Raw genomic sequence first — 11,134 nt, 5'->3', positions numbered from 1 at the left:
CCGGCACAGCCAGAAGAGGACTGACCACCCCTCATTGCCTGGTTCCTCTCTAGGCTTTTTCCTAGGTTCTGGCCTTTCTATGGAGTTTTTCCTAGCCACTGTGGTTCTACACCTGCATTGCTTGCTGTTTGGGGTTTTAGGCTGGGTTTCTGTGCAGCACTGTGTGACATCAGCGGATGTAAGAAGGGCTTTATAAATACATTTGATTGAACACTATACACGTCAGCTACTACAGCAACTGAAATGACGGCAACACTTAACAATGAGCGGCAGTTCGTTTCAGAATGGGTGGCAAGGAATAAGTTAAATATTTCCAAAACTAAAAGCATTCACTAAAACCTAAACATCAACTATATCTGGTAATGAATAATGTCGAAATTTAGCAAGTTGAGTAACTAAACTGCTTGGATTAACCCTGGATTGTAAACTGTCATGGTAGTGACACGCGTAGGTAGCATAGCAGATATTTCTGGTTTATGCAGTCCAAACACTTATAAGTCATAAAACCCACCGTCTTTGGTCAAGCATACACAGTAGACTTGAGTGGTATAACGTATAATGGGGTATTTGGAAAACCCCACGGGATGTTTTTTCAACTGATGAAACTTCCTTTAATTTTTATAAATTTGAATATTTGTTGCTAAGTAAATACCTGCAGTCAACTTGTGCAAAACATTAGGAAATAAAGATTGCGTTCTTCATTTCACCTGTCGCAATTTTTTATTACGAAGCTTACCTGTAGTCCCCAGTCATGGTGTTTATTTACAAGCACACAAGGACGAGAGACCGGAGCCTCACTGTTGTGCAGCACACGCCAGGTGATCTAGTTACAGTATGGAATTCACAACTAAATGTTTGCCTGCTAGATATCTTATAACTATTAAGTTAGCTGTCTAAAATGTGTGAAATGCTCTGCAGTTGTGCATTTGGCTTGCTTCGCTTGGTAACAGCAGAAAATTCCCTCCTGGATCAAGAGCCTTGCTGTTTAATATTTGTTTTGTGCATGCAGCAAACAGTGAGTAGCATTGAGTTACTTGTATACTTATTTAGTTCAGAGACTGTACACAATGTTCGCAATGTGCTTTTTAGCATTTAGTTAGCCTTCTCTATGGAGAATGTATATGTACTTGTTAGCATTGCTAACCTTTGGATTAGAGGGGTTTGAAAACAGCGCCCCTTGTAGGTATGAAGGTATGCCAATCTTGATACTACCCAAGCCTAATACACAGACCAAGTTTAATTACTGTAAGTTTATTGCATAAAAGAAACATAACAGTTTACATATATTTCATTGGAGGCTGTTGGGAGGAGGTATAGGATGACAGACTCATTGTAGAGGCTGGAATGGAAAAATGAAACGGTGTCAAAGACATCAAACATATGGAAACCACATGATTGACTGTTCAATTTACTCCATTCCAGCCATTACAAATGAGCCCATCCTCCTATAGGTCCTCCCACCAGCCTCCTCTGATATTTACAGGACACGTGACAACACTTAAGAGTAACAGCATCATGGTTCTGGGGTTGTAGACGCTCACATTTACAATGCTTGCAGTGTGTGTGTGCGAGCGCGGGTACAAAGGTGTGTGTGTTCAGCTGTGTTGCTTGCGGTGTCGTCTTGCTGCTGCTGCCTGCTGGTGTCCATCTTGTCTCGTCTCTGTAGGGTGGTCTCTCTCAGGTCCTCCTGTCTCCTGGGCGGGCATGGTGGTCAGCCACTGGTGGTAGTAGCCACGGAAACCATCAATCTGAGACAGGTAGGTGTTCCTAGACTTATACTGACAGAGAGAGGGAGTGCGAAAGAGGGGTAGGGAAAGAGAGAGAAAGATGTGAGACTCAAACACATGATCTGTTGTTTCTGCACTTGTAATGACAAACCGATGCACATGATTAGATACCACGCGCACATGCCCTCTCCTCCCTACCTGGTTATAGTTGGGCGGGTACTGGGAGGCGTGTTCTAGCTGAGTGATGATGATGTCATTAGGTGGGACGTTGTGTTCCCTCATGGCTCTAAGCACCAGCCTCAGATACACATAGTCCAGCCTCCTGCTGGCACAGCCAATAAGAGCAGAGAACACCTGCACACTGGGCTGCACCCCCGCCGCCTGCAGGAAACACAGAGGGGATTCTAATAAACTGGCCCGGATGATTGCATTTGTTTTGGAACCGGGTTGTGAGAGACGGACGTCCCGTCGGCTTAGGTTATGCACGTGGTGTAAGGAGTAGGATTGTGTTTTCACATGCAAAAATTATTGCTCTGATAAAAACACTTTTTTATTTATTTATCTGCCTTCTCAATGAAAACTACTTAGAACATTCAGACATTTTAAGGAAAGTAGTTGTTGATTTATTGTAAACTACGCGTCATTCTGCATTGTTGACAATATGATCGAGCAGTAGGGCGGGCCTCTCCCACCTAGCTTCACCCCGGTCACGTGACAGGCCATAGCTCAGTTCAACCCGGGGCAACGTAATCATGTGTGTGTGTGTGTGTGTGTTACCTGCATGTCCCCCAGCAGCTGTAGGGCATCTGTCTGTCTGTTGCAGCCCAGAGCCAGACTGCCGTATGTCCGTACATCCGCACGCACACGTCTTTCCTGCATCACACACATCACTGCCTGACACACACACACACACACACACACACACACACACACACAGTTAGAAAACATACACACCTTGCCACAACATTGGTATAACTTCAGAGCCCTATACTACGTAAGTGGTTTGAGGAGTTAAGTGAGGTAACTTTGGTCAACTCTGAGGTCAACTAGGGGATAACAGATACCACGAAGGGGGCTCACCTTTTAGCCAGGTACATTTCTATGGCAACGAATCCTTCAGAACTAACCTGCTCCGTGGCAGGCTAACTCCACTTACCATGAATGTAATGGCTGAGCCACTAGTTGAGGGTGAATGAAATATAAGATTCCCTCCCTCTCACAAAGACTGCATCATCACCCCTTTCATTTGAGGAAGACTGATGAAATATTTTATTAATCAAGTTTTTTTGTATTTAAAAATAGTCATGTTAAAATTCCTATCACATTGCACATTTAGTAATGACAGAATGCATTTGAAAGTTCACGCACAGTAAAACTTGTTTATAACTTGTGTTATTTTATCGATAGGAGTGGGGGAAAAAAGGTGCTTCTGCAATGATAAGCATCCGAAAGCACACCAAAGATGGCATTAACGAGATGTGATAAAATAAAGACAGCACTTCCACAAACCTATTTCACACCATAACCTGCTGAATTTGCAAGATCTCTTTTCCTTCATCTTGCTTTCCGCACAAATAAAAATGGTGCACTGACTCGCCCATAGATTGCCGTTTCAGCATCGTCTCGATGGAGTTTGGCGTTCGACTAGCTGCGTGCAACATGCACACGCAGTTACAAGCCTGCTAAAGTTAGCGGCAGGCGGAAAGCAATATCCAGCGTCGTAGTACGGTTGAAGCCTGAGCTGGAAAGTGAAGTTAACTGAAGCCGGCTAGCTTTAGTAAAACCCTGAGTAGATCTGGTTTCAAATGTAGTATACCTCTCAGGTGTGTGTGTGTACATAGTGATGGTGTGTGTGTGTGTACATAGTGACGGTGTGTGTGTACCTTAGCCTCTTGTAGATCTCCAGCACGTGCTGCCCTGCGGATCACACTGTTGTAGAACGCTGCGTCCAGCTTCACACCGTGTTGCTTAGCGACCGCCAGCAGGCTGTGCAGTGATTGGATGCCGGGCTCCATGGTGTCAGCTAATAGTGTGAGAGTTCTGATGTCTGGGCAGAGCCCCGCAGTGGCCATCTTATCCAGGAAGCCCTGGGCCCCGCCCATCAGCGCCAGCCTATCGAACATTCCGCTCACCACACCAAGCGAGACCACACCCCCCTCTTCAGCCCTGCCCACTGATAGGTCCAGCAGGTTGGGGGGGTGGGAACTGGTTCCTGACAGACAGGGGAGAGAGCCAATGGGAGCCTCTTGCTCTCCTCCCTTCCTCACCATCACCAGTTGGGTTGTTATCGGGGCGACCACACTACTGTCCAGGTCGCTATGGTGACTGAGGATGTTGCTAGGGTCATTGCTATGGTTACTGGGGTCATTGCTATGGTGAGTGGCGTCATTGTTATGGTGACTAAGGTCGTTGTCGGGGTGTTGTGTGAACAGTTGACTCTCCAGAGCGTCGACGTCCAGCGGAGCCGACCCCTGACCCCTGACCTTTACCGCTTGACCTTCCTGGCCGCAATCAGAGGTCAGCAGCAGGGCAGAGGCCACGGCGGGGTTACCTATCCCACAATCTCTAGCAGCGCGGAGCAGCAGGTTGTAGTTCTGGACGTCGGGACGAATGCCCATCCTCAACATCTGACGATACACCTAACACACACACACATTATACACACACACACAACAGTTTTAGAAGTTTGAATACATGTGTGTGCGTGTGTTACCTGCAGGGCCTGTCTGAAGCCAGTGTCTCTGTCTCTCACACAGCCCATCAGCAGGAAGTGGAAGGTCTCCTGAGTTACTGCATGACCAGCCTGTAGCATGTCCTACAAACAAACAAACGCACACACTTTGTTTGGATGTACAAAGGCCCTGAATATCTCATAAAGAGAAACATTTTAAATCTAATATGGTCTTATGTTTTTATTGTCTATAGAGGTCAAGGGATAAGTATGTGTAGATAGGCTCTGAAGTGTTTTGGTGAGGGAAAGTGTTAGAGGTCAGGGGCTAAAGTTACCCGTAGTGTGTGTAAACAGGCTCGAAGGTGGTTGGTGAGGGCGTGTGTCTTCAGCAGGGCGTGGTATGTGATGTCACTGAGGGGATGGTTCTTCCGCCGCAGCTCCTGCTCCAAGTGGATGGCTTGCTGCAGCCCGGCTTGTTTCCGTGGTGACTCGGCACAGGCGTTGAACAGAGCGGTGTAGGTGGCGTCGCTAGGAACCAGACCTCTCTTCTTCATCTGTCACCCACACAAACACATCACATTAAACACATACACCATAATTATCATCATCTGGGGGTGAGGGAGAAACATATGTGTGTGTCTGTGTGCGTTTGAGTCACTGTGCATGTACAGCGTTTCCCTATAGTGCACCGCTGCGAAATCGTGGCCTCCACCGCAAAAATAAATACAATTTATTTAAAAAATTGGGATGGTGTAACATTTTCAGTGTTAAGTTAAATGACTAAAACTAGATATAAAGTGTATAGAAAAGATAATGGATCTATATATTTTTTAAACAAGATCATCTCTGAGAACTGGACCATCAGGGATCATCTAACATGTTAATGCATGGCATGGGGGCCCAATTGATTTTGTTATGTTTGAGTCACTCAGATAGCACAAGAACAAAGTACAAAACATGGCAAAATGTGTATAATTGCAGAAATTTTGCTTTAAAACAGCAACATTTTGTCTCTGAGGTCAAGAGGGCCTCTAAAACTGCACCATAGGCCATGCCCACCATCTCCTTTCCCCGCTAACTTTGCCATCGCTGCTGAAAAGAATCCTATTGAAAACACTGGTGTGTGTGCCCGTGTGTGCGTGTGCACGTGTACATACGGGTGTGTGTGTGTGTGCACGGGTGTGTGTATGTGTGCACGGGTGTGTCTGGGCTCTATACGTACGTCGTTGTAGAGTTTGAAGGCGTGTTTGAGATGTCCTGCTCGCCCACAGCCTCCTATCAGGACAGTGTAGTTATATTCCTCAGGTGGGAGTCTCTCTCCCTCCAACATCTCCCTCTGGAACATGGACAGGGCCTCAAACAGCTGAGGGTTAGAGTTTAGGGGTCAGGGGTTACAGGTCAGAACAGTATATTTACACTTTTCAGGTTGGAGCCTCTTTACCTCCAACATCTCACACAGGAACGTGAACCGCAGACATTAAAACTAGTAGATAGTGATGTCATCCACGTATTCCTATGGAAAACCAGATGGCACAAGAAGTATTTGAAGTGCACCATATTGCTGAATTGCAACCATAAAACACTGGGGATAATGGTGAAAGTGGCCATAACTAGCAATGGATCATGGTTAATGTAGTGGTTTTCATCCTGCCTGAGAGTCAACCTGAGCCTCCTTGTGGCCTGCCGTCCTCTGTGACGACAAATGTATATACAGTACCAGTCAAAAGTTTGGACACACCTACTCATTCAAGGGTTTTTCTATATTTTTACCTTTTCCACATTGTACAATAATAGTGAGAACATCAAAACTATGAAATAACACATATGGAATCATGTAGTAACCAAACAAGTGTTAACCGAATCAAAATATATTTTATATTTGATTCTTCAAAGTAGCCACCCTTTGCCTTGATGACAGCTTTGCACACTCTTGGCATTCTCTCAACCAGCTTCACCTGGAATGCTTTTCCAACAGTCTTGAAGGAGTTCCCACATATGCTGAGCACTTGTTGGCTGCTTTTCCTTCACTCTGCGCTTCAACTCATCCCAAACCATCTCAATTTGGTTGAGGTTGGGTGATTGTGGAGGCCAGGTCATCTGATGCAGCAAGCCATCACTCACCTTCTTGGTCAAATAGCCATTACACAGCCTGGAGTTGTGTTGGGTCCTTGTCCTGTTGAAAAACAAATTGTTCCACTAAGCGCAAACCTGATGGGATGGCGTATCGCTGCAGAATCCTGTGGTAGCCATGCTGGTTAAGTGTGCCTTGAATTCAAAATAAATCACAGACAGTGTCATAAGTAAAGCACCCCCACACCACCTCCTCCATGCTTCACCGTGGGAACCACACATGCGGAGATCATCCGTTCACCTACTCTGCGTCTTACAAAGACAGTTGTATTTCTAAAATGTGGACTCATCAGACCAAAGGGCATATTTCTACAGGTCTAATGTCCATTGCTTGTGTTTCTTGGCCCAAGCAAGTCTCTTCTTCTTATTGGTGTCATTTAAAAGTGGTTTCTTTGCAGCAATTCAACCATGAAGGCCTGATTCACACAGTCTCCTCTGAACAGTTGATGTTGAAATGTGTCTGTTACTTGAACTCTGAAGCATTTATTTGGGCTGCAATTTCTGAGGCTGGTAACTCTAATGAACTTATCCTCTGCAGCAGAGGTAACTCTAGGTCTTCCTTTCCTGTGGCGGTCCTCAGGAGAGCCTGTTTCATCACAGCGCCTGATGGTTTTTGCAAATGCACTTGAAGAAACTTTCAAAGTTCTTGAAATTTCCGTATTGACTGACCTTCATGTCTTAAAGTAATGATGGACTGTCGTTCTCTTTGCTTATTTGAGCTGTTCTTGCCATAATATGGACTTGGTCGTTTACCAAATAGGGGCCATCTTCTGTATACCACCCCTACCTTGTCACAACAAATTTAACAAGGCACACCTGTTATTTGAAATGCATTCCAGATGACTACCTCATGAAGCTGGTTGAGAGAATGCCAAGAGTGTCCAAAGCTGTCATCTAGGCAAAGGGTGGCTACTTTGAAGAATCTCAAATATAAAATATATTTTGATTTTGGTTACTACATGATTCCATATGTGTAATTTCATAGTTTTGATGTCTTCGCCATTTTTCTACAATGTAGAAACCCTGGAATGATTAGGTGTGTCCAAACTTTTCACCGGTACTGTAGTAGGCAGAATGGATCACTATTTAAATATCTTGATTTGTAGCAAACTTTAAAATAATTCACCGTGGGGATCGAACTTGATCATGCTACACTAATTTTAGAGCCCAGAACCTTCATAACATAACCGCAAATGTATTTTGTGGCTTTTCTGGCGTCCGTAATTTACATAGGCTTTCTAGGGCATATCAGTGCTTTTGGCACTGCTAGGTTGCTATGCAGTAGCTGACCAACAGAGCTTGTGACTTAACGCTCCAGAACAAACATTGGGGGCCTGACAGGAACAGTTCCTCCGGCAGCTGGGGGTTGGGGTCAGAGGTCAGGGCAGTGTAGTTATACTCCTTAGGTTGGAGCCTCTCCCGCTCTGGAACATGGACAGGGCCTCAGACAGCTGGGGGTTAGAGGCCACAACAGTGTAGTTATACTCTTCAGAGTGGAGACTCTCCTTCCAACACATCACTCTGGAACATAAACAGAGCCTCCGACAGCTGGGGTTGGGGTCAGGGGTTAGAGGTCAGGGCCGTGTAGTTCTACTCCTTAGGTTGAAGCCTCTCCCGCTCTGGAACATGGACAGGGCCTCAGACAACTGGGGGTTAGAGGCCACAACAGTGTAGTTATACTCTTCAGAGTGGAGACTCTCCTTCCAACACATCACTCTGGAACATAAACAGAGCCTCTGACAGCTGAGGGTTAGGGATCAGAGGTTAGGGGTCAGAGGACTGTAGTTATTAACCTACTCTTCAGGTTGGAGTCTCTCTCCATCCAGCATCTCAGCCTCAAGCATGGGTTATGCTCCCCTGCTCAGACGTTAATGATGCATGCCAGACCTTACAACACCTGAATAGGTATTTCAAGTATCAGCTAACCACATCATGTTATAGCAATCTGGTGGCTGTCGATGACGTTTCACACAACCATTCCTCCCTCCCTACCTCCTTCTCAGGTGTCTGATACAGTGACATAGGATGAGGGGACAGAGAAAGAAAGATGAGAACCAGAGGGGGTGATTGATAAAGAAAGAGATCGCTGTACCTTGTTCTCCTTGATGAGTCTTTTACACTGGAGGAAGTACCAGTACTGTGTGTTCCTCCGACCAGTCCTAGATCTGAAGACCTCCGGCTCCCTCTCCTCCTCCTGCCCGGCCGCCTGCCTCTCCTCCCGGTACAACATATCCTGCAGCTCTGGGGTGGTCTTCCGGAAGGCCCGTCTGGAGGAAAAATCAGCGGAAAGAGATCCGAAGTCCTCAACGCCCAGGTCGCTCCCAGCCCGGCCCATGCGGGCGGGAGCGGTCGGTGATTCCTGGACATCCCTGGTTCTTCTAGAACTCACCGACACAGACCCTGTGAAGGCTCTTCGGTTGATGTCCGTTACCGGGTGAACCGACCAGGAACGTGGAGCTCTCACGGTGCTACCGGAGCCCAAGCTCGACAGACCTCGTGCTGTCTGAGTAGAGCCGTATCTGACGACGTAGTCTACGATGCTTCTCCCGTTCCTCAAACACGACCGAGACACACACTGCAACATCTTTACAGTCCTGGGTGTACAGTAGCTAGCTAGAGTTAGTAATCTCGGGGTTACTGTTGGTAGCTAACGTTAGCCAACTGTTAACAAGTTTGTAACTCGTTAGCTATCAACCGTTCATATTACACGAATAAATGCAGTATGACAATTCTTCTTCAGAATCCTACTGTATCCGACAGTTCTACCGTGTAGAAGTCTAATGTTTTGGTTCCAACCATGTTTATTTATGTCAGAGTACACACAGCCGTCGTCAACTCATGAAGATCTGCAAAGAAAACGCAAGCATGTTTTTCCATATATCTACCAGACAAAACAGGTCAATAATCGAGTGAAATCTTGTACTGGTAAAACGTCTAACAATGTATGTATTTGAAACGTGTTGTTGAGACGACCATACATATTGTACATGTTCCGTGATTATGAAATGTCTTCATATTGACGTTGTTTCTGATAAATCAGACCGATATATCGGGGATAGATTAGCAAGGCTGTCACATTTTTTGGAGGTCAGACTTCTTCGTGTCTTGTTAGGTCTCCAGCGGGACAGAACAGAGAACAACTGTCATCTACAGGAAAAAAATTGAACTGCAAATGTGTCCACCCATAGAATGAACAGAGATTCAAAATTAATCTGTAAATAAAATGACATGGACATTTAATTTCTCATTAATCCATAACAAAAATCTTCCTATTCCTACTGCTACTTATGGGAGAGAGATGGAGTGAGAGAGAGGGAGCGAGAGTGTGTGAGAGAGATTGAGAGAGAGAGACTACATATACATAATATGACATTTGAAATGTCTTTATTCTTTTGGAACTTCTGTGAGTGTAATGTCTACTGTTCATTTGTATTGTTTATTTCACTTTTGTATATGATCTACTTCACTTGCATTGTCAATGTTAACATATGTTTCCCATGCCAATAACGCCCCTTGAATTTAATTGAATTGAGAGAGAGCCCATATGTGAATTGATTGCCCCCCATCTATCTTCAGAGTTTGTACTGTTAGGTGACCTAAACTGGGATGTGCTTAATACCCCGGCCGTCCTACAATCTAAGCTAGATGTCCTCAATCTCACACAAATTATCAAGGAACCTACCAGCTACAAGCCTAAATCCGTAACCACGGGTACCCTCTTCGATATCATCCTGACCAACTTGCCCTCTAAATGCACCTCTGCTGTCTTCAACCAGAATCTCAGCGATCACTGCCTGATTGTCTGCGTCCGTAATTGGTCCGCGGTCAAACGACCACCCCTCATCACTGTCAAACGCTCCCTAAAACACTTCAGCAGGCCTTTCTAATCAACCTGACCTGGGTATTCTGGAAGGATATTGACCTCATCCCGTCAGTAGAGGATGCCTGGTTGCTCTTTAAAAGTGCTTTCCTCGCCATCTTAAATAAGCATGCCCCACTCAAAAAATTTAAAACTAAGAACAGATATAGCCCTTGGTACCACCCCAGACTTGATTGCCCTTGACCAGCGCAAAAACATCCTGTGGCGTTCTGCATTAGCATCGAATAGCCCGTGCGATATGCAACTTTTCAGGGAAGTCAGGAACCAATATACACAGTCAGTTAGGAAAGCTAAGGCTAGCTTTTTCAAACAGAAATTTGCTTCCTGTAGCACTAATTCTGAAACTGTAAAGTCCATAATGTCATCATGAGGTAGGAAAAGTATCTGGTGTGGCCACCAGCTGTATAAAGTACTGAAGTGCTTCTCCTCCTCATGGACTGCATCAGATTTGCCCGTTCTTGCTGTGAGATGTTACCCCACTCATCCACCAAGCCACCTGCACGTTTCCAGAAATTTCTGGGGGGAATGGCCATAGCCCTCACCCTCCAATCCAACAGGTCCCAGACGTGCTCAATGGGATTGAGATCCGGGCTCTTCGCTGGCCATGGCAGAACACTGACATTCCTGTCTTGCAGGAAATCATGCACAGGATGAGCAGTATGGCTGGTGGCATTGTGCTGGAGGGTCATGTCAGGATGAGCCTGCAGGAAGGGTACCACATGAGGG

General features: G+C 45.6%; 1 protein-coding gene across 1 annotated transcript; it reads right to left on the bottom strand.

Moving 5' to 3' along the window:
• Positions 1-1,235: 1,235 nt before the first annotated feature.
• On the bottom strand, positions 1,236-9,565 carry LOC139376618 (pentatricopeptide repeat domain 1). Its single transcript, XM_071119396.1, has 8 exons — positions 8,621-9,565; positions 5,621-5,761; positions 4,734-4,952; positions 4,441-4,542; positions 3,611-4,366; positions 2,505-2,621; positions 1,926-2,108; positions 1,236-1,778 (listed from the first exon to the last, which is right to left on the bottom strand). The coding sequence occupies exons 1-8, from the start codon at positions 9,110-9,112 to the stop codon at positions 1,596-1,598; spliced, it is 2,193 nt and encodes a 730-aa protein (XP_070975497.1). The 5' UTR covers positions 9,113-9,565; the 3' UTR covers positions 1,236-1,595.
• Positions 9,566-11,134: the final 1,569 nt, after the last annotated feature.

Source organism: Oncorhynchus clarkii, chromosome 20, assembly GCF_045791955.1.
Source record: "Oncorhynchus clarkii lewisi isolate Uvic-CL-2024 chromosome 20, UVic_Ocla_1.0, whole genome shotgun sequence".
Lineage (NCBI taxonomy): Eukaryota > Metazoa > Chordata > Actinopteri > Salmoniformes > Salmonidae > Oncorhynchus > Oncorhynchus clarkii.
The sequence above is the reverse complement of the archived record's forward strand: the minus strand, read 5'-3'. Positions and strand labels throughout refer to the sequence as shown.

Excerpts from the sequence above, each read along its gene's own strand:
- LOC139376618 (XM_071119396.1), bottom strand. The coding sequence starts at position 9,112 with ATGTTGCAGTGTGTGTCTCGGTCGTGTTTGAGGAACGGGAGAAGCATC. Across the intron at positions 4,367-4,440 it reads GCTTCAGACAGGCCCTGCAG|GTGTATCGTCAGATGTTGAG; the intron begins GTAACACACGCA and ends TGTGTGTGTTAG. Across the intron at positions 2,622-3,610 it reads GAGATCTACAAGAGGCTAAG|GCAGTGATGTGTGTGATGCA; the intron begins GTACACACACAC and ends TGTGTGTGTCAG.